Source organism: Saccostrea cucullata, unplaced genomic scaffold (genome assembly GCF_032062105.1).
Source record: "Saccostrea cucullata isolate Sc308-1 unplaced genomic scaffold, CSIRO_AGI_Scuc_v1 ctg1198, whole genome shotgun sequence".
In the NCBI taxonomy this organism is placed as follows: Eukaryota; Metazoa; Mollusca; class Bivalvia; order Ostreida; family Ostreidae; genus Saccostrea; species Saccostrea cuccullata.
In genome coordinates this window covers 194,993-218,915 of record NW_026925463.1, presented here as the reverse complement: position 1 = coordinate 218,915, position 23,923 = coordinate 194,993, and the positions used below count along the sequence as shown (strand labels likewise).

Here is a 23,923-nt window from a genome sequence, read left to right as displayed (position 1 = left end):
CTTGTCAACTTCTTCTTCATATTTGTTCCATCGTCTGGATTGATCCTAGAGAGAATTCAAAGTTTAAACATCAGGGCTAAGATACATTGACCTGGTTCCGGGATCATGAAACATCTCAAGCTTAAGTCAAAATCTTTATCTTATTATAAAATGTTGTAAAGGTCGAGAAGACCACAATTAAAATATTTTTCAATATTGCTTCTCAAAAGAGATGTTATCTGCAAATTTCTAATTAAATTCCTCAATTAAATGAATATTTTATAGGTGATAGAAAATTTGACTTAAGTCTAAGTTTGTTTCATGATCTTGGGGCCAGTTAATTAAAAAATAATTCGTAATCTGCTACACCATCCTGGGTTTTGTCATTAAAACTTACTTCTCGACTTTCATTTCTTTCAACAAAGATGAACTTTTTCAAGTTACGAATCTGTCTGATGGGTTGTTGAATATTGAACATTAAATATGCATTGATAGATAATTATTTCTAGTATATCATATATTGATTTCTCTTTCGATATTTCTGTTTGATATTTATTATTCACGATATATTTTTCTACTCCATATCGCTTTTATTTTTGCTGAACCATAATGCTAGCATTGAAATGTATTTCAGAATAATTTATGCCCGCATTGTTTTACAGCAGATGACACTTCTAAGGTTCTGTAACGATTCTCTGTGACACATAGTTTTGAACGTGAAAATGTTCATTGTAAAAACTCAGCTTTGGGAGCATGCACTTTAAAAATCAAAAGATAACGTAACTGTTTTTTTAATCTGTTTACAAAACTAGTACTAAGTAGCTAAATGTTAACACAAACAGAGAGCATGCAATCAGATAGTGACTAATTTCAATTATTTTGTTTAACACCATGTTTGTACATGAATACACAGCAAACATTTGACAACTTAATACATGGATAGTAAAACACTCACTAGTCTATTACTACAAACCAAAGTATATAAAATCATAAACAAAAGATATCTAAAATTAGTTTTAAAAAATTTGATTCTATCTCCTGCAGTAATTCAATAAAAAGAGAGTAAATAATAAGAACATATATTCAGAATTGTATTTTCTCTGCTCCTATATATTTATGGATCAATTATCAGGAAAAATAGAGAAAAAATACAAACTAGTCTTGCTCCGAGATCCTCCATTTTTGAAACAAAACATTGATCAATATCTTTAAACTTGAGATCCCGATAGGCATGCAACCAAAACATGGTTTTATCTGCATGGCATTTTTTGGTAATGTAATGCTGTCATTTGATAAAATAATTCCACTTAGAGTTTTAAAAGCCCATTATTGGCAAACAGGACCATTAAGCAGTGAGGGTTCTTTATCATACCAATATCTGTCTTAGCATGGGACCTCGCTTTTCGAAGTGTCATCCAAAAATCCCGCGGTTTTCAACTACTAGACATTAAGAAGCAACGAGCAAGGCGTTTTATCAATTACCAATGCACTGCCGTTGCTTCGTTCTACATGTCCACGCGATATATACAATAAATATATCACAACTTTAAATTGTGTAGGCAAATCACCGGTCTTCTATGTGTGGAATTGAAGATGGGGTGGATACATGTATCACGGGGAGGCCCAAAAAGAAAACCCAAAAAGAAATGAGGAACTTTGGTGAAAAGGCTTCATTTCATTTCGTCACCTTCTATTGGCCTACCTGAACACTTTGAATTAGAATTAAAGCAATTTTTAAACAAGCAAATTATCACCATTTTAACTTTATTATCCCCCTTTTTATTTTAGTTTTTAAACACAATTCATTTCATACAAAACATGCTGCATCATGTACATTGTCTACATACCTTGTCTAATTAAACCTTCAGCATTCGATTTCTTTCTAAGTAAAAATGTCTCTATATTATTTATCGGGTAAAAAGTTGTCTTGTTATTTAAATTAAAAAAAAATGTTCCAGATATAGCAATGATTGTTATTTTGTCTTTTTCAATAGGGTTAGAACTATGCTCGATTACATATGAAAGCGATTTCACTTTTTCTATTTTGCGTCCATGTATATTAATTATATTTGTTTTTCTAAAACACCTTAATCCTTATTATTTCTTTTCTTCGTCGAAGACATGAATTTTCATTCATTACTTCGAATTTGTATCCTTTAATCATACAAATATATACTAGAATAAAATTTTCGCGATTAGACAGTCCCAATCAATATATTTATTATAAAAGAAAATAGGTTAATTTGTTACTGTAAAAAAGAATTAAATCATGTTTCATACGCAAAAAATGTTCAAAGTTATAATTCATCTATTTTGGACACATTACATTTATACATCATCTTAGGGTGGATGTTGATAAAAACAGTCAAAGCTTTACACGTACAGAAATGTGCCAACAGTATAATTACTGATCCAGTTATAGAGAATATTCACGCAATTTCTTTTAAGGTTTGTTGACTTTACATCAGCATGATTTCTTTCATCCTTGAACCAGAAAAAGAGAAAGAAATCCCTACTTTTCGGTGGATTAACCAAGTACAATATATAAATAATCAAGCACACTCTCGACAGTAAGTAATTATTTACTGAATACGCCTTTGTTATATTATTTCTGTGACGTTAATCATGCGTTTTCGATAAGGGAATCCAATCTCACATTTAGATCCAATTTGTTGAAGAAAAATGCATTTCGGATTGCTGCTCTTGATAATTTTATCAGCAGCACAAGTTGCATCTATATTTAAAGAAAATTTGTTTCAAAAAATTTCCTTCTTATCGTATGAAAATTCATCAATCCTACAAGAACTAACCCTACCTAAAACTTGCAAAACTGCAGCAATAACCTGCGCTGCCCGTTGTTTGGAGGTCGGTGCTTGTCGTTCAATGGCTTTATGTAAGACTGAGGAATACCCAGTGTGCAAGCTCCTCGCCAAGTCGGGTGTTACAAAGTCAAACACCCAATCTCCATTCTGTCAACTTTACCTCAAGGTAAGACAAAATTGTTATCTATCTGAAAAGATTGATTGGTTGTTTGTTATTTTACGTCCTATTCGAGAATTTTTGTCACTCAGATAGAGACACCGTGAATGGATTCGAATTTAGCCCTTTACTCGACACTCAGGGCCATTGAGCAATGAGGGGTGTCTTTATCGAGCCAACGCCTACCGTGACACGGGACCTCGAAGGTCTCATCCCTAAGACCAATAACTTTTCTTGGCTTTGCTTGGCGAAAGAAGTGTTTCTACCAATTTTTTAATCAAAATTTTTTAATCAACAGTTTTATGAGTTATTCCTTGATTCGAACACACTTATTTTCGATCACGGAGCCTATTTAAAAAGATGTATAATGTATAGTAAAGGCATATCACTGAGGGAGTCAGCAAGGAGCCTCTTTCTCTTTCCTGGGGCTTAATAATTTAATATACATTCTATTTTTTCATATTTGAAGGGGGTAAGGGTATGTAACATAAGACAAATTAAATTTTAATATTTTAAACGGCTCATAAAATTATATAAAAGCTATAAAATTTGTATAAGGATTTTTTCTGCAAATACTTATAGTAAATACCGAACAAAAAGATTGACAATTTTTGTCAAAGAAAACTAGCAAGGCAACTGATTATTTTTTTACTGTATTTTAATGTATAGGTAAATCTTATTTCAAAATCATTAATTAATTCTTTGACAACAGATTGAAGAAGCCACTACTGAAGACACGAGCATGGCCACAATTACAACGACAACTATTACAAGTGCTAAGGACCCTCCTGGAATTATACCTGCTCCTAACATAGTTATAGACGAACCTCTCCACAACTAGTAATTGGTGTTAGTGTGGTAAAACCCTGTGTAGAAATTCGAGTTCATACAGAAATACTTGGAATTGTACCTGGTCTCAACATAGTTAAAGGCGAACCTTTCCATTAATTGGTGTTAGTATGACAAAGCTCTGTGTAGAAATTCGAGTTTGTACAGAAAAACCAAATACAATTTGATGTGATAGGTTTTTAAAAAAAAAACTGTTATTAATTTGAAAACATACCAAAGCAAAATTATCTTTTGGAAGAATGCTTTTCAATACAGTAGGTCTAATAAAAAGATTGTTTAGCAAAGATTTTTTTTAAATATATATTTTCTTTATTTAATAAATCATTCAATATTTTAAAATTTTGCTGAGGGCAATAACTCATGTATCTTTATTCAGGCATACTTCAAATTCCCTGATATACACAATTCCAACTTATTTAGAAAGAAGCATTTTTTTTTGTAAATTCCAATATCGGAATAATGTACTGAACCAGTTTCAAACAATTTTTTATCGTTCTTTGCAAAAAATGTACAGTATTGTTATGCTGACATTTAGTACCTCTGTTTATTTACTAGTATGTCTTGCATCTTGAAAAAGTGTGTGACAACATATTTTTGGCAATGAATACCGGTAGTTAATTTAAACCATAATCACAAATATGGTGTATTTTTTTTATTTTATCCATTCATTTGTGAAAGTGATCACATATTAGTTCTTATGTTATTCAGAAAGTAATTTCCTAATATTTTAGTATATTGTAAAAAGATATTGACTTAAGAAGATATCACTTTAGAAGAATCACTTCTCTTACAACTAAAAGTCCGAGCTTCTTGACATCAGTGTCAGCTTTTTTTGTAATAAAATGGAACTCAGAAGTTTACTTACCTTGTCATAAGTCATTTGCAAAACTATTTTGTTAAAACAACATTTTGGTTGTAAACACAAGTATTCTAAAGTTGATATGAAAAGATGCTTGAGTTTCAGATTGACAATATCTATGTGGTTCTGGAGACAGGTCCTCCAATACTTACTTACTTGGGTCTGTCGTTCCGTGAGGGACATAGGCCATCGACGACAGTCCTCCAACGAACTCTATTCTAAGCTGCCCTTGATGCATCCTGTCAGGTCAGGTCCTGTGCCTTTAGTTCCGACCCCGAGTAACGCCTCCAGGTGTTTCTTAGACATCTTTCTTTCTTTTACTCTGTGAGTTCCAAGTCAGGGCCTGGCATGTGATGTTGAATTGTGTCCCTCCAGCCCCACATCCTCTGTCTTATTTGTACGTCCATTGGTTCCCGTCCTGCTCTCTTCCAGAGTTCTTCGTTGGGAATCCTTTCAGGCCACCTGATGTTGAAGATGCGCCTCAGACAGGTGTTGTGAAATGTCTGGATCTTCTGCAGGGTTGCTTTGATCAACCTCCATGTCTCTGCACTATACAATAGGACGGACGTTACATTAGAGTTTGGTGGTAATACGTATGTTCTTTAAGGCCCAGATGTTCTTTTCATGGTAAATGCAGTTCTTTGCCAGGTCTTGACCTGTTGTCACGGTCTGTGCCACCCTGTCTGTTCACCACGCTCACCAGGTAGATGAAGGACTCATCTTCTTCGATGGGCTCGGAACCAACTGACTGGTGTTTGGATAGTGGTATTTATCTTCATCAATTTTGTTTTCTTCGAGTTGATTTTGAGTCCCGTTCCTGTCGATGTTGTTGCAAGGCGAGTTGTTTTATCCTGCATCTGACTGTGGTTGTGTGAAAGGAGAACAAAGTCATCGGCAAAATCAATATCGTCGAATTGCGTCAGGAGTGTCCTCTGTATACCATGGTTCCTACCTGACGTGGTAGTCCTCATGATCCAATCAATGACCAAGAGAAAAAGAAATGGTGATGACAGCAAGCATCCTTGTCGAACTTCTGTCTTGACATCGAAATTCTCAGACATCTGGCTTACATGGGTAACTCTGCACATCATGTCTCAATAGGTGATACGGATTAGGAAGACGAGCTTCTCGGTACTCCATAGTGCCTCAGTACTCTCGGTCCATGCTGTCGAATGCTCCCTCATAGTCGATTCGATACTAAAGAGCATGCTTTACCTACGCACATTTTCTGTAGCGAGGTAAGTTACTGACAAATACCGGTATTAAGTTGATGAAACAGAAATAACAACAGCTGCGCGAGTCTCGTTTTAAAGTCACAATTTTGCAGGTTCTTTGGTCAAAACTTTTAGAGGATATTGGTCAAAAAGAGCTGAAAGGGGATAGAAATTAAGAAAAATTATGATATGTTTTATATTACCGTATAATACCATATAAAAGTACTCGTGCTTGCTAATGAAATCTCTTGAAGGCTTGAAATTTGTATGAACAGAAGATGAACTTCATTCTATTAGAGATAGATACCGGTATCACAGACATTTGTCGTTATATTTTTATCTGCGTTGTCTACTGAAAAGTACAAGGGTTGTTCAATAAATAAATGAATGCAAATATTCATCTAAAAGGAAGAAAAGTAACTGATACATATTCACAATTTTTCTTGCTATTTTCAATCCTTCAACGCATTGTTTGTTAACCTTTACGCGCGTCTTAGGACTGATGAAAATAACTTCTTATAATATCTGAAATTGTACAATCTTCCTTTGATTATTTTCATGTCTTTTTGAAATAAAATATTTCACAGTGGTTAAGATCAAGCGAATGCGGCAATCTAATTAAAATTACACCTTTCATCTCGCTCTTCAGATCTGTATTTGTCGCTCGTGAAACGAGTGACAAATGAAATTACGAAGAGCGAGATGAAAGGTCTAATTTTTATAAGATTGGGGAATGCGGGGGATGACAAGGCGTTTCCAGAAGCGATTTTGGACACATTACATTAATACATCATCTTATGGTGGATGTTGATAAAAACAGTCAAAGCTTTACACGTACAGAAATGTGCCAACAGTATAATTACCGATGATCAACTTATAGAGAATATTCACGCAATATCTTTTAAGGTTTGTTGACTTTGCATCAACATGATTTCTTTCATCCTTGAACCAGAAAAAGAGAAAGAAATCCCTAGTTTTCGGTGGATTAACCAAGTACAATATCTAAATAATCAAGAACACTCTCGACAGTAAGTAATGATTTACTGAATACGTCTTTGTAATATATTTCTGTGATGAATCAATCATGCGTTTTCGATAAGGGAACCCAATTTCACATTCAGATTCAATTGGTTGAAGAAGAATGCATTTCGGATTGCTGCTCTTGATAATTTTATCAGCAGCACAAGTTGCATCTATATTTAAAGAAAATTTGTTTTAAAAAATTTCCTTCTTATCGTATGAAAATTCGTCAATCCTACAAGAACTAACCCTGCCTAAAACTCGCAAAAATGCAGCAATAGCCTGCGCTGCCCGTTGTTTGGAGGTCGACGCCTGTCGTTCAATGGTTGTTTGTAAGACTGAGGAATACTCCATGTGCAAGCTCCTCTCCAAGTCGGGTGTTACTAAGTCAAACACCCAATCTACACTCTGTCAACTTTATCTCAAGGTAAGATAAATTTTTTATCTATTTGAAAAGATTGATTGGTTGTTTGTTGTTTTACTTCCTATTCGAGAATTTTTTCACTCAGAGACACCATATACCGTGAAGGGGTCTTTGAGCAGTGGGGGTTCTTCATCGTGCCAACGCTTACCGTGACATGGGGCCTCAATTTTTAAAGTCTCATCCAAAAGACCAACAACTGACTCTTGGTCTCGTTTGGCGAAAGAACAATTGTTACCACTTTTAAAAAAAAAAAAATTCAAATTCTTACCTTGATTCAAACAGGTAGTTCCGACCACGGAGCCTACAGTATCTAAGACAGTTAATGTATAGTAAAAGTATATCATTGAGGGTGTCAGCAAGTATAACGGTACCCCAAGAGCATGCCTATTTCCTGAGCCTTATTATTTGATATGCATTATATTTTTAATTTTTGAAAGGGGTGAGGGTATATGACATGGGACAAGTTAAAATTTAATTTTTTACAAGGCTAATTACAATTTATAAGATTGGTATGAAGCTTTTTTCTGCAAATACTTTTAATTTTGTCAATGAAAAGCAAAGCAACTGAATATTTGTACTATTTAATGTATGGGTAAATCTTATCTTAAAATTATTAATTCTTTGACAACAGATTGAAGAATCCACGGCTGAAGACACGAGCATGGCCACAATTACAACGACAGCCATTACAAGTGCTAAGGACCCTCCTGGAATTATACCTGGTCCTAACATAGTTATAGACGAACCTCTCCAAAACTAGTTATTGGTGTCAGTTTGGCAAAGCTCTGTGTAGAATCTCGGGTTTATACAGAAATACTTGGAATTATACCTGGTATCAACATAGTTATAGACGAGCCTTCAACATAATTATGCACGATCTTTCCATTAATTGGTGTTAGTATGGCAAAGCTCTGTGTAGAACTTTTAGTTCATACAGAAATACTTCGAATTGTATCTGGTCTCAACATAGTTTAAGGCGAACCTTTCCATTAATGGGTGTTAGTATGACAAAGCTCTGTGTAGATATTCGAGTTTATACAGAAAAACCAATGTGATGACATATGCTAAAAAAAACTGCTATTAATTTGAAACATACCAAAGCAAAGAATGCTTTTCAATACAGTAGGTGTAATGAAAAAGATTGTTAAGTAAAGAATTTTTAAAATATACTACATGTAGTATATTTTCTTTATTAATAAATTATTCAATATTATAAAATGTTGCTTAGGGCAATAACTCATTCTCGTGGATCTTTATTCAGGCATACTTTTAAAATTCCCTGATATACACAATTCTGACATTTATTTGTTTGGAACAACAGAATAATGTACTGGACCAGTTTTACACAATTTTTATAATATTTGCAACAAATTACAATTTTGTTATAACTGACATTTACCTTTGTTTATTTATGTCCTACGTCTTGAAAGAGTATTGCAACCAAAATATTTTAGCAATAAGTAGTAAATTTAAACCATAATCATAAAAAATGCATTCTTTTTACCATGAACCATTCAGTTGCGAAGGTGAGCATATATTTATCCAATTGTTCTTTTTTTTTTTGGGGGGGGGGGGGGCAAAGTTAAACATAATATAAGCATTGAACACTGGGGCATAGGTTTAACCACCCCACCCCCCACCCCCCCCACCCCCCACTTTTAAGAGGCACGTTGAAGTTTAGGTGCAGATAGGGTAATTGGTAGTGGATTTGAAAAAAAATCGGTACTGAAAATGATTGATCCTAACCCCCACGAAATAGGTTTTCGTGCTTGGACAATGAACGAATTTCCTTTTTTGCTTGTCAAGTTTTTTCGGAGGTTGGAATTTTTTTTTCCATTTAGCCCCCCCCCCCCCCACTTTAAATTTGCTTCCGACGCCAATGTCGGATGTTTGAAGATACGCCTGAGAAGGGTGTTGTAAAATGTCTTCATCTTCTCCAGGTTGACTTTGGACAGTCTCCACGTCTCTGCAACATGAAATAGGACGGACTTTACATTAGAGTTGAGAATCCGCAGTTTGGTGGTAATGTGGATGTTCTTTTTATGGTAAATGCAGTTCTTGTCTTGCCACATTTTGACTTGATGTCACGGCCTGCGCCATCCTTTCTCTCCACCACACTCGAGTTGCGTCAGGAGTGTCAACTGTATATCATTGTTCCTGCCTGCTGCAGTGGTCTTCGTGATCCAGTCAATGACCAAGAGAAAAAAAATTAGTGACAGCAAGCATCCTTGCTGAACTCCTCTCTTGACCCCGAAACTTTCAGACATCTGACCAGCATGGGTAACCCTGAATATGTGCCTTGGTAGGTGTTACGAATAAGGGAGACGAGCTTCTCGGTACTCCATAGTGCCTCAGTATCTTCCACAATGTCTCTCGGTCCATGCAGTCGTGCTCTCTCATAGCCGAGGAAGTTGACATAGAGCAGGGACTTCCACTCAAGTGCAGATTGTTCTATGATTCCTAAGGGTATTAATTGCACCCCGTTGTAAGTAGACCTAATTTCGTTTTCACTTGAAGCAGAATTTATTCGAAAGCATACACTTGAGAAGAAAACACTTGCAACAGCCATTAATCACGACATTTAGACATATCGACGACAAACATGTGTCTTATCAATAGTTACTTCCGTTCATACTTTAAGTATGTCAATACGATTTACCCCAGTGAGCTTGAAATACAAGATACCACAGAATCTGACATATTTATGTCATATTTGGATATTTTACTAGAAAAAAAGACGTTAAAGGTGACTAACTAAAAAGCTATATGATAAATGTGATGACTTCACATTTCAATCGTCAACACTGTTTACTAATGTAGCAATATAGGGTTTATATCTCTCAATTAATTCGATACTCAAGAGCGTGCTTTACGTACGAACATTTTCTATAGCGAGGTAAGTTACTGACAAATAAGTTAATTAAACAGAAATAACAAAAGCAGTCTCGTCGTAAAGTCACAATTTTGCAAGTTCTATGGTCAAGAAAATCGAATATTGGTCGAAAAGATGTGAAGAGACATAGAAATCAAGAAAAAATTATTATATGTTTTAAATTAGAAGAATTACCATAGAAAAGTACTTGCTATTGAAATCTCTTGAAGGCTTGGAATTTGAATGAACAGAAGATGAAGTTCATTCTATTATTCCAAGGAAAAGATAAAGATAGATACTGGTATCACTGACACTTATTCTTATATAATTTATCCGCGAAGTCTACAGAAAAGTACGAGGGTTCACTAAATAATGCAAAAGTTCATCTAAAACTAAAAGTTTTTTTTTTTTGGATATTTTCAATCCTTCAAAGCATTCTTTGTTACCCTTTACTCTTACGACTAATGAAAATAACTTTTACAACATATCTGAAATTGTACAATCTTCCTTTGATACTTTTTATGCCTTTTGTGAATGAAATATTTCACAGTGGCTAAGATCAAGCGAATACGGCAATCTGCCGTAATTAGAATTAGAATTTTTATCATGCTCTTCGGAACTGTATTTGTCGTTCGTGAAACGAGTGACAAATAAGATTAGGAAGAGCAAGATGAAAGGTCTAATCTTAATTAGATTGACAAATATGGGGGATGTCAAAGCGCGGTAAACTTTCTTTTCTTCAAAACTTCCTTTTTCTCTCTTTGCCTATTCACAACATTGTCAGGTAAAGGAAAATTCCTGGATAACGATATTTGTACTTCCTTGCAGGAAATTTGTTCCTCTCTCCTTAGTACAATTTGAATACAAAAGTAACCATTAGTAGTCCTTCATTTGAGTGTATGTACATGTTTTACTGGACCTCTTGAAAAAAAAGACAAACATTGACTTTGCTTTTCCATCATTAGCTTACCTTTTTATAGTCCAGCATCACCTGCATGTGGTGCTTATATGTCTCTTTACTTATTCGATAGGCAAGATCATGCTTTGGGTACGATCTATTTTTAAACTGAGACAAGCTACTGAAAAACAATTTGATGTCTCAAGGATTTCAACAACAATCTAAATTCAGCTTTTTGCAAATTCTATCAGTCGTTATAATAACCTTGTTTGTGAATACAACTTATGGATGATAAGTATTTTGTTTGACAGTTCATACAATTTGTTAGGTCATTGCCTTTTTCCCTAAATTTAACCGAGGATTACTCCCTTCTTCTAATCACGGCGGGAGTGACGGGTCAACAAGGGATGCTTTCTCTTGTTAACCGGTCACATGATTTCAATTCTTTTATTTCCAGGGTCTATTCTTTATCTGTTTTGTCCTCTTTTTTAAAACAGAAATCTGGTTTACAGAACTCCAAAATTCTTGAAGTAGTCAGATCTAATTTTGAAATATTGTTGTTATATGTGCAAGAAGGTTTAAAATTTTCATTCGTCATTTTAAAATTAACAGAACTACTTTTAAAATACCACAAAAACTGTAAAGGGAGTCCTTGGCATCAGCTGGTTATCGAAAAAAATCGTCTTGGAATTCTTATAATTACACTCGAATAAAAATGTAATCTTTGAAACTTTTCAGATTTACAGATCACCAAAAGTCATATCTCAGCAGAGATTTGGCTCCCCAGTAAAATCTAAGACTTCAAATAAAAAACCCAATTCTTTTTATCAAAATGTCGTTTTTCAACCCCTTTTTAGCTCACCTGAGCCGAAGGCTCAAGTGAGCTTTTCTGATCACATTTTGTCCGTCGTCCGTCCGTCCGCCTGTCCGTCCGTCCGTCCGTCTGTTAACTTTTCACATTTTCGACTTCTTCTCAAGAACAACTGGGCCAATTTTGACCAAACTTGGTAAAAAGCATCCTTGGGTGAAGGGGAATTTAAATTTTAAAATGAAGGGCCAAGTCCCCTCACAAGGGGAGATAATCAAGAAAAGACAAAAATAGGGTGGAGTCATTAAAAAATCTTCTCAAAAACCACTGGGCCAGAAAAGCTGAAACTCATGTGGAAGCATCTGGGGTAGTGTAAATTCTAAATTGTTCAAATCATGACCCCCGGGGGTAGGGTGGGGCCACAATGGGGAATCAAAGTTTTACATAGAAATATAAAGGAAAAATCTTTGAAAATCTTCTCAAGAACCATTGGGCCAGAAAACCTGAAACTTATGTGGAAGCATCCTGGGGTAGTGTTAATTCTAAATTATTCAAATTATGACCCCTGGGGGTAGGGTGGGGCCACAATATGGAATCCAAGTTTTACATAGAAATATAAAGGAAAAATCTTTGAAAATCTTCTTCTCAAGAACCACTGGACCAGAAAAGCTGACATTTATGTGGAAGCATCCTGGGGTAGTGTAAATTCTAAATTGTTCATTCTAGGGAGGGGCCACAATGGGGAATCAATGTTTTAAATATATAGTTCTTCTTCTCAAATCATGACCCATTCTGGGGTAGTGTAGATTCTAAATTCTTCAAATCATGACCCCCGGGGGTAGGGTGGGGCCACAATGGGGAATCAAATTTTTACATAGAAATATATAGGAAAAATCTTTAAAAATCTTCTTTTCAAGAACCACTGGGCCAGAAGAGCTGAAACTTATGTGGAAGCATCTTGAGGTAGTGTAGATTGTAAATTATTCAAATCATGACCCCAGGGGTAGGGCGGGGTCACAATATGTATTACAAGGGGGAAATCTGGTAAAAAACAGAATGGCCAAAGCTTTTCAGGTGAGCGATGTGGCCCATGGGCCTCTTGTTCATGTTTTTGCCCTTTGAATGAAAATGCGTTATTGTACATCCACAGTACACCATCAATTATATTTCAAAAAGATGGATAAAGTAAGAGGAGTTCCAAGGTAGAGTAAAAGTCAGACCAGGATGTCAAAACACGAAGCTAGCAGGGTTTGTTTGGACGATTGATTGATTGGATGTTTGTTGTTTTACGTCCCATTCTAGAATATTTCATACAGAGAAGTCTTGGACGATAGAAATGAAACCTGTTCAGTCGTATCAATTTGATGGTAAAAATGTACTCATCTTAAAGTTTTGGCGGTCAGGTAAGTATAAACAAATTTTATGAGTGTAGTTAGTTCACTTGAGTAAATTCAGGTGACCTATTGCTATCCGTTTTCGTCCGTAGCCGTGCGTTGTGCGTTAACATTTGAACATTTTAAGCTTCTTCTCTACAACCGCTCAACCAGTTTCAACCAAATTTGGCACAACGCATCTATGGATGAAGGGGAACAAGAATTATGAATTTAATGGTCCCTGCCCCCCGGGGCCAAAACCACTAAAATTAATGCAATCTTTAAATTTTTTTTTATTCCTGGACATCAAGCAGTCAAACTGTTTGCATGATTGTAATCAGCATTGAGTCCTCTACCAAAATTGTGAAATCCATGGCCCCTGGGTCAGGGGTTCTAGTGCTAGGGCGGGGCTAAATAGATTATATAGTGAGAATGCATAAATTCTTTGAAAATCTTCTCTGCTCCTTGGCATTAAATAAACTAACCAAGTACATATTTATGTTAAATGAGGCTGCCTCTTTCAAAATTTTGAATTTCATGGCCCCACGGTCAGGGGTTCTTGTGGTAGGTGGGGCTCTATTGATTATTTAGTGAAACTGCATAAATTCTTTGAAAATCTTCTTCTCTGCTCCTGGGTATTATATAAACTAATCAAGTACAAAGTTATGATAAGCAAGAATGTCTCTTCCAAAATTGTGAATGTCATGTCCCCTGAGTCAGGGTTCTGGTGTTAGGGCGGGGCTCTATTGATTATATAATGAAAATGCATTAATTCTGTTAAAAACCTTCTTCTCTGCTCCTGGGCATTATATAAACTAACCAAGTACATAGTTATGTTGAATAAGGCTGCCTCTTCCCAATTTGTGAATGTCAGGTCCTCTGGGTCAGGGGTTCTGGCGTTAGGGTGGGGCTCTAATGATTATATAGTGAAATGCATGAATTCTTTGAAAATCTTTTCCTTTGCTCCTGGTTAACATGCCAATGATCTAATTACATATTTATGATGAAGAAAGGTGCCTCTTTCAAAATGGTTAATTTCAGGGCCCCTGGGTCAGGGGTAACGGAGGGGGGGGGGGTACTTTGTCTGAAAATAAATTAATGCTTTGAAATCTGCTCTTTGGTATTAATCAACCATTTTTGATGGTATAAAATTTATGATAAAATTTCCAAAATATGTGGCCGCAGGGTCAGTGGTTCCTGTGAGGTGGAGTGCACAACTGGTGGTTATAAAGTGGAAATGCATTTTCTCTTTGTTACTCTGATCTACCTCTGGGTATTAAGTAACCAAAGTACATGTAAGCATGCTAAGTGTATAATTATGATAGGCAATGGTGCCTCTTTCAAAATTGTGAATGACTTTTGGATGAAAACACGCACCAAATTCAATTGCTGGAAAGTTGTTACATGATACTCAGGTGACCTGTAAGGCCTGTTGGCCTCTTGTTTTTAATTAATGCTTGATTTCAGCCAGAGAGTCGGTAATCATTCAGTTATACATGAGATTGTGTTATGTATAATAAATTACAATTCAAAAATAAGAATCATTGATTTCTAAATATTAAGTAAATAGAAGAATTTGTATCCGATAATGAGAAAGCAAAACGTATCACTTTAAGGATCACTTCCAGGCTGTTGTCTTGAGCTCGAAGGGGTTTTAACGTTCTCTTTACTAGATATGTACGTTAGACCAAAAATATCAACAAAATTCAAAATTATAATTGAATCTTTAATGATCACAGTAATTTACCAAAACAACATTGAAAAATCAAGCAAAACATGTATAAATAATCTTAAAAAGGACCGGTACAGTAAAAAAAACCCAGCTATTTCAGACAAATATTTTGGTATCTATTTTTAACAAATAAATTGCAGTGTTTGCAACAAGAAAGCACCTAAAATGTTTAATACTGTAATAGCATCTTGCACATGTGTACAATAGAATTGAATCCTTCGAGAAAGAGCTAAGTGTAAACCATTATGGAGGAAGGTGAAACAAAGTTAAATGATGATCACATTAATCGTTGAGTATTTCGTCGGTAGTTTACATTTTGAAAGTTTTCACCTTATAATCCGCCTCTCCTTAGAAAATCCCCTAGCTTCATGACCTGTTCATTGCAAACTTTTGCCTCGTATCGTTCGTCCGTTATAGCAATTATCAGCAAGGTGAAAGTTTTACACACCGTACAGCCGTCAAATTCTTTCCGAGCAAAAATCCCATTTTTCCCGTCGGCTAGCCGTACGTCGTATGTCTTTCCGTTGATAACGAGTCCGTTCCTCTGTACTAAATCTGGATAAGTCACAGCTTCGATAGCAACCTCGAGTTCCTTCGGGGATACCCAGAATCCCTCACTGCTGGTGATACGACGTTTAGTCCTCAGATCGTAAATTCCAATTTGACACGGAGCCGCTTCTACTAAGTTATCTAGGATATAGCTGTCCCACAATTTTAAGACATATTCCTCTCGAAGAGAACTGTTTTCCAACCGGGAAACCTCCATGATTATGTATATTTCACAAGTTATTTGTTTGTGGTCTTTACCATTAACAATAAATTTAAATGCCAGTAGAATTATTATTTGAGCCGATTGAATTCAGCATTTAAAAAAATTCAATGAAGTGGTGGGATAAATCAATAAATACCTGATATGCCACAAAGTTATCTTTTAAAAGGAGTATATGCCAGCAAGGCAATACATATCCCTCCGATCTGAGAGAGAGAGAGAGAGCTAGTGTTTTAACAAGCAGCTTTTAATAACTTTATTTTTAGCTTTTCATCAAAATAAACCTACTTGTTCTTAATTCAGGGGCGTAGAAACAGGGGGGGGGGCAGGCCCCAGGAAATGTTAATAGAAAGCCTGGTTGCCCCCCCCCCCCAACTTTTAGTGATTTACCGAAAATGTATTTTAAAGTAGATTTAACTTAACCCCCCCCCCCCCCCCCCACGAAATAGGATTTTCGACTTTGGGCAACTTTTAACTTTTTCCTTTTTTTTTTTTTGCTTGTCAACTTTTTCAGGTAAGTAAAAACAAATTTTCTCTGGCTGCCCCCCTCCCACTTTCAAAAACGGTGCTACGCGCCTGTAATTGCCGATGAGAAAGGACCACAGGTGCTTGAGGACAGGACCCCCCTCCCCCCAATATAGACCCCCGGGCCTGTTAGACTTTTTCCACATAAATTATATATGGATGACACATTTGTGATATAATCTATCCTATCAATTCAGAAAATTTGCTCGGGGGGGGGGGGGTTTCAAAACCTGTGGAAAGGACCTGTTATAGTATAAATAAACAGAACTGAAATTTATATACATGTACTTGTGTAAAATTCTTAGATTTATTTTTCAATAAATTCTTTTTTTTTTATTATTATAATAAGAATTTTAAATGAGGAAAAAACCTGATTAAGTAATTAGATCAATTAATGTTTTACAAGTTCTACAAGTTACGAAGTACGCGAAAGATTGTTTTCCAAGAATCTGAACATTTCGGAAAATCATGTTTTACGTTTTAGTTTTTCCGTTAACAGTGCTAAAGCTATATCCGGTTTGATTTTCATTTTATTTTACATCCCTGTTTCATACTTTCATTACGACTTTTAATTAAGAAAAAATGCTGGAAATGAGCGAGATTATTCCATAAATTTGATGATGAAATTAGATTCCTAAATCAAATAAGCTGGTAAATGTCCTCAAGCACCTGTGGAAAGGACCTGTTATAGTATAAATAAACAGAACTGAAATTTATATACATGTACTTGTATAAAATTGTAGATTTATTTTTCAATAAATTCTTTTTTTTATTATTATAATAAGAATTTTAAATGAGGAAAAAACCTGATTAAGTAATTAGATCAATTAATGTTTTACAAGTTCTACAAGTTACGAAGTACGCGAAAGATTGTTTTCCAAGAATCTGAACATTTCGGAAAATCATGTTTTACGTTTTAGTTTTTCCGTTAACAGTGCTAAAGCTATATCCGGTTTGATTTTCATTTTATTTTACATCCCTGTTTCATACTTTCATTACGACTTTTAATTAAGAAAAAATGCTGGAAATGAGCGAGATTATTCCATAAATTTGATGATGAAAATAGATTTTAACTATTTAAGGGAGGAATGAACTCAGAACAAAAGGCCGGCGACTCTCGTCAGCAGGTAAGTGAAAGTAGAGACTGACAGCTGGACTGGAAAAATTGACGTTCCCGTTGTGTCTAATATACACAGTTAAAAAGTTCTAAAAAAAATCAGTTAGTTTTCCCATTTAATAAGGCTTTGAGACGTTTTCAATTTTATTAAATTTACCAGCGTGGGGTACGTTGATAAACGAAAAGATTAAATAGCCTGTTAAACAGGTCCAGTACAATCTCTTGATTTAGCTATATACAGCGCTATGACAAAAGTATTCGCGATTTTTCAAAATGGCGGACGTAAACACGATGCGCTTCGTAAAAATAAACAATAAATTGTGAAACAAATAACAGACTTACCTTTATTAATACTTGGTGAGGTGGCCCTTAGACTTGATTACTGCTAATAGTCGACGGGGAATAGATTCATACAAGGATTTGATATAGTTTTCGTCGAAGGAAGTCCAGATGTGTAAAATAGCATCGAACAATTCTTCCGGAGTCTTTATGTTTGGAGCTCGATTTTGCAGAGTTCTCTTGATTTTTAGCCATAAATTCTCTATAATATTAATGTCCGGTGATTGAGCTGGCCATACAATTGTAGGAATATTATTTTGTTGTTTGTAATCTACAGTAATACGAGCTCTATGGACGGGGGCATTGTCGTCTTGAAAACGATAGGTTTTGTTGAGGAAATGTCGGGCAATTACGGGCCAAAGTTGATCTTCTAAAATGGATATGTATTTTACTGCATTGATATTTCCATTGACCATGCAAAGTGTACCAACCCCGTGGTAAGTGATGCATCCCCACACCATTACCGAAATCCTTCTCTGCCGAGGGGGGCACATGCACTGCGGCAAGTATGATTCTTTAGATGTTCTCCACACATACACTCTATGATTCTCTCCTAAAACTATCTGACTTTCATCAGAAAATATAATTGTATTCCAATAATTATTCACTGTGAGTTTTCTTTTCTCTAAACACCATGCAACACGCCTTTTTCTGTTGATCTCGGAAACGACCATTTTTTTTCTAACAACTCTTCGCTTATAGGCCTAATCATGATCACGCAAAAATCTTTGGACTGTCCGTGGATTAACAAAGTCATTAGCATCCCTGCTTTCATTAAATTCATTAGTAATATCCTTTAAAACCCGTCCTCTGTTAGTTTTAGTATGTCTAATAATCCAGTTCTGATCTCGTTTTGACAGCTTCCGAGGGCGTCCTTTTCTTTTCAATGTTTTGACTTCACCAGTTGACAAATATTTTTTCCAAATAGATCTGATGGTTGACTCAGGTATTTGTAATAAATTCACAATTACTGATGTTTTTTGCCCCTCCTTTTTCATTTCCACAATTAATTTTTTGACATCATTTGATATTTCTGTAGATTTCCTACCCATCGTAATATCTGACTGTGTTTACATAAAATCCAAGACAGCAGACGATAAAAATACTTACATATAACGTCACTTCCGATGTGAAGACAACTCTGTAAAAATTTTGTTTGTCAACACGGCATCTAATTAGAGTTATTTCCCATTCCCTGAGCGAGGCGCAGCGCAAGAAAGATGCCATTGCGTAAAAATCGCGAATACTTTTGTCATAGCGCTGTAGCTTTAAATAGCTATATAGCTGTATTAAGCTATTCAGTATAGCTTAATTTAGCTATTTTACTACACTTTTTTCTTCAAGCTGTAATTTTCTTAGTATGTACAAAAAAGCGCACCTTGGTGCAGTGATGATATACAACTTTGAACTCTTCTTAAAATAATGCATGTAAAAGTCACTCATCAAATTACGTCTCCTTGAGAGACTTTGTACTCAAAGTTCTACTAGTTTTGGGGCTATATAAAGCAATTGATACAGTTACTTCTGCAATGATATTATAATGGAGACCAATTTTGTTCAACAAGATAATTGATTGGTAATAGTTCAGCACAATGAGAAGCAATTATACTTTTCCTTGCCTCAAGGCACCCAAGATAGTGGACAGTTAGTCTAACAATAGAAATTATCTTTTTGCTTAAAAGTATTCAAAAGCTACAAAGTTAAAACTATCTTTGATTTTGGTTGTTGTTTTAATAGTCACAGTACATGTATGAAGAGTCAAATACATGCGACTTTTTGTTTATTTTCAGCAAAAAACATTTTTGTGAAAAACTGTATATAAATAGCTAAATAAAGCTATTTTGAATAGCTTAATAAAGCTATATAGCTATTTAAAGCTATGTAGCTAAATCAAGAGATTGTACTGGACCTGTTAAATAAAAAAAGAAAGAAAAAATCCAGTAAAAAGATCAGGACAGATCTGTGATAAATTTACACAGTGATAAGGGTTGTAGCTGCAGATTTATAGCTCGCTGGTCTGAGAAAATTAGGAAGGACGGCCAGAGAGCTACAGTGGTACCCACTGAAAAAAGTGTTTACTTGCTGTACTCAAAGAGGTGTGCTATCTCTCTCTCTCATTTTTTTTTATGTTTTTCGTGGTATGTTATACATCTGTTTACTGGCTATGTGGACAAAAGCAAGTTTTTCTTCCCCCAAGACAGAAACTATTTCAGGGGATGACAAATCCCATTGCCTGACGCCCGGGGCTAGTGAATTTTAGGGGTGGGCAAGTGAAAATTTATCAACCACTTGCCCATGGGCAAGTGACTTATCAAAAAAAGAATTTATTTGTAGGCCATAAATTTAAAGCTGGACATAGGGGCTTGCATGATTTACTCAGCATTTGTCTTCCTCTTTTTTTGAAATATCTATAAATACAGAATTAGCTTATGGTAGGGCTAGCAAAAATTCAGGTAGGGCAAGTCAATTTTGACCATGTACTTGCCCTTGGACAAATGCCTTAAAAATCTATTGTCAGCCCCTGTATTTCCCGAGTCCAAGTTGAGGCACACCAACAAAATCTAGCTTATATGAGAGTGATTTAATTGAAATATTTAAAAATTAAATAGAACATGTAGAAATATGGAAAGAAAGAGGAATATGTAACAAATTTATTGATGTATCCATATCCCTTGTTTTATTTTGCTTTAGATAAATAATCACGCAAAGTTTATGCAAAATTAGGCACAGAGGCAGATGACGAAAAAAGAGTTGCAAGCCCTCTCTCTTTTTATGTTTCAGTCAAAATTGATATTTAAAAATGACTAAAAGAGACAAAAAGGCCACATTTTGATTTCAAGTAATGCTGATTAGACTACCAAAATAGGAAAAAGGTGTGGACCCCTGATTTAAAAAGAAAAAAATGAAAGGGGGTGGGTCCAGCCCCCAAGTGCCTATATGCAAAATATTACTAACCCTGTGTTTCTAACATATTTATTTACTACTACTTCCACAACAAAATTACATGTACAAGTCATGCATGAAGCACATTAAATTGAAATTATCTTGCCAACTAAAATGGCAGTATAAATGGGCAATATTTTGGATGGTCTAAATTTCAGGCCCAGAAGGGCTATATAAACTACAGTTTGAGGAAATGTTTTGTTGTGAAAGTAGTAAAAGAATATGATAGGAACAAATGGGCAACACTGCAGCTGTCTCTCTGGCTGTCCATCCTATTTTTTTCTGATCAGTTATCTACAGATCTGCAGTTATGACAGCTAGTTGTTAGAAAAACTTTAAATGATTTTGTAAATATTGGAATCTGCATATGATAACTTTTAAAAAATTGATTTGGTGGTAGACAGCAAAACAACCAGGCATTATTCAATTTCAGTTTCATAATTATACATGCACAATTACATGCAGCTGAAAAGCCAAAATATGTAGAATGCATTCCATTACTGTTAGATGTACTCAGAACAAATGTCAGATTTTAACAGAATTTATTACTATTCCCTTCCATTTAATCACTGATTTTACAAGTTAAAATCGTCTATATGATTTGCTATAAAAGTACACAAATTACTGGGAAGCAAAATAAGTAAAGTAAGTTGTATCACTTATCTAAATGATAACATTTCCTTAATATATTACATATAGACATTTATTTCCCTCCAATCCAGAAATAATATAAGAAGGAAACAGAGGGTTTGTATATTTAAGCCAATATTATATACTTAAAAATTAGTTTATGCTTATACAAATCTCTGCAGAAATGAAAGTGAAAATCATTAAATGAGTTTACTGTGAACCTTTCTGTTCTGGTATACTATATAATGCCAAACTCTTGAAATATACAGTTACTCATATTTTGATGCAAAATCTATGTCATGGATCTCGGAAAGGTAAATTACAAATAAAGGAAAAAATGAAATCTGGGAAGTTATGTTTATATATTTAATCAACAAAGTTTTTTATTTATATATATCAAAATTTAAATTGTCTCTAAAAATAATGCTATTAAACTAAATGAATGAAATTAAAATTTATATGGTATATTTTTAATTACATTCAGTCAAGAACAAGGGATCAAGGCAATACTGTTCAACCTCATGGCAAAAAACCCAACAAAAGTAAACCCAAGCCATTGTACTTCTGGGACTGTGCTGATGTAAACAAGTGGATGAAGAAATGGTGTGGTACCCTCCATGAAAAATATGGAGAACTCTTTCTGCAGCAGGAAATTACTGGTATGTCATTTAGCAACTCATCTTTTACAAATATATATATTTGCATTCATTGTAATTCTCTTTATCGTTAAAAGATGTGTTGAGACCAAGTTCAATAAATGCTTAGAAAAGTTGAATATTTTTGGTTTATTTGAAAGTTTTTGAAGTTTTTGAAGTTTTAAAGTAATGGTTAGTTGACAATTAGTACAAGTACTAAACAGCTGTTTAAGAGTGTTACTAATTTAAAAGTGTGACAATATTTCCACAGGAAGGACATTGATAAGGATGAATGAAATAAAGCTGGAGAAAATTGGAATAGTAAATCCAGATCACAGGTAATACATTTAATGGTGCTGGATTTTAAACATAATGTTGTTTGTAATATATACACATGTAATCTATCACAGATTTTTTTTTTATTTCAGAAGAGAATTAATGCAGCAAATATTAAGGCAGAGATTAAAGCATGAAATGTCAGATTTAAAGAATATGGACCAAGAAGGTAATTTTGGCAAAAATTTACAAGCTGAGGGGATGACTACTGTAAAAGCAGAACTAATCGCTGGGGATTTAATTTTGTTAATTTCGTTGCTAACAATTATCAAAGAAATTTAGTTCCACACAAAATTTTTATACGACTTTTAAAACAGGTTACTCTCAAAACAAAGAAATTTAATGCCCATGAAACCTTAGATTGCAAAAACAATGAAATTTTATCCTCAAGAAAATTTGTGGTTTTACAATATACTACTTACACTGTTTTGCTACTATATTTTGAATATTAAAATTTTAAATATATGCACATGTAGCAAATGATGTTACGTGCATAAAAGAAAATTACATGTACTAGTATTTAGTCATATTTAATATGTCTACATTCGTATTTATCATTTTGACAGGAACAGGATTTGCCCAAAGCAGATACCAGTCCATCAAGGAAAAAGACAGGGACAAGCATGTGGAAAACAATCACAGCTAGCTTCCTTAAACTCTAGGAGAAATTAAACTAGTCACAATGAACGCCATAAAGTCATATACATGCAATGTGAAATTTATAATTACATGTCAAATTTAACATTTCAAATTTTTTTTTCAACATACATGTATTTCACAAAAATGTTTGCAAGTCTGGTACTTGATTTATTTTTTGAACTATGTTCATGATGATTTGAAAATAATCATGATTGTTGTCATTCTTTAAATAATTTATCTATTTTTACTCACAAAATGATCAAAAAGGAGATTTTGATTGACAAATTATTTGTATTTTAGCTGCTTCACAGATGGCTCTCCCTTGCTGTGAAAGGAAATATTTATGTAAGATAAGTTCACAAAAAAATTATTTTAAAAGCCACTTTGTGTATAAAGTGAACCTAGCTCTTGAGAATTTTAATTCCTGTATTAATTAGAATTGTGAGCACAACCATGATATTCCTCAATTTTTTTTTAATAAAAAATACCTATAACTTTTTCATGTTGCAAAGGAGAACTGTGAAATCATGTGATATGCATTTGAAGCCACTTAATTGAAATAGGATTGAAGTGCTTTTATGTTAGAGTGTTCACTTAGAACTGACAAGTACTTGATTATTAGTGACATTGAATTAGCTTCCTTATCATTAATTTGGTTGTAATATCTCCTCAATTTTGTTTGAATTTTGTCAGTTACATTTAAGGAAATAGTGAATAGTTAATCAGATCTTCGATCATTACAATGATAACAGTTCTAGTCTTAAAAACCAAAGAATTAAAAACAGCAGCTCTAGTCTCACAAAATGGCAAATCTTCTTTGTTTCTAAACACTTTAGGTTTAAATATATCCACACTTTAAAGTTGACAAATGTATCTTTTTCCGAAATAACCATTACATTTATCAAAGATATTTTCCCTCAAGTATCTATTATATTTAACAAAGATATTTTTCCCAAAGTTATACTTATATTTAACAAAGACGT

The 23,923-nt window shown here is 34.4% G+C and overlaps 3 protein-coding genes across 3 annotated transcripts; 1 reads left to right on the top strand and 2 right to left on the bottom strand.

Moving 5' to 3' along the window:
• Window positions 1–5,382: 5,382 nt before the first annotated feature.
• LOC134268912 (uncharacterized) lies at window positions 5,383–5,727 on the bottom strand. The gene has a single exon (XM_062751149.1). It carries the CDS (start codon window positions 5,725–5,727, stop codon window positions 5,383–5,385), a length of 345 nt encoding a protein of 114 aa, XP_062607133.1.
• Window positions 5,728–15,026: 9,299 nt separating this feature from the next.
• Window positions 15,027–15,835, bottom strand: LOC134268909 (profilin-4-like). Its single transcript, XM_062751145.1, has one exon. It carries the CDS (start codon window positions 15,771–15,773, stop codon window positions 15,339–15,341), a length of 435 nt encoding a protein of 144 aa, XP_062607129.1. The 5' UTR covers window positions 15,774–15,835; the 3' UTR covers window positions 15,027–15,338.
• A 1,437-nt stretch (window positions 15,836–17,272) lies between these two features.
• On the top strand, window positions 17,273–23,585 carry LOC134268921 (protein aveugle-like). The gene is made up of 5 exons (XM_062751157.1): window positions 17,273–17,428; window positions 21,815–21,989; window positions 22,237–22,303; window positions 22,394–22,470; window positions 22,868–23,585. The coding sequence occupies exons 1-5, from the start codon at window positions 17,390–17,392 to the stop codon at window positions 22,945–22,947; spliced, it is 438 nt and encodes a 145-aa protein (XP_062607141.1). The 5' UTR covers window positions 17,273–17,389; the 3' UTR covers window positions 22,948–23,585.
• Window positions 23,586–23,923: the final 338 nt, after the last annotated feature.

Excerpts from the sequence above, each read along its gene's own strand:
- LOC134268912 (XM_062751149.1), bottom strand. The coding sequence starts at position 5,727 with ATGTCTGAGAATTTCGATGTCAAGACAGAAGTTCGACAAGGATGCTTG.
- LOC134268909 (XM_062751145.1), bottom strand. The coding sequence starts at position 15,773 with ATGGAGGTTTCCCGGTTGGAAAACAGTTCTCTTCGAGAGGAATATGTC.
- LOC134268921 (XM_062751157.1), top strand. The coding sequence starts at position 17,390 with ATGAACTCAGAACAAAAGGCCGGCGACTCTCGTCAGCAG. Across the intron at positions 22,304-22,393 it reads ATAGTAAATCCAGATCACAG|AAGAGAATTAATGCAGCAAA; the intron begins GTAATACATTTA and ends TTTTTATTTCAG. Across the intron at positions 22,471-22,867 it reads AAAGAATATGGACCAAGAAG|GAACAGGATTTGCCCAAAGC; the intron begins GTAATTTTGGCA and ends TCATTTTGACAG.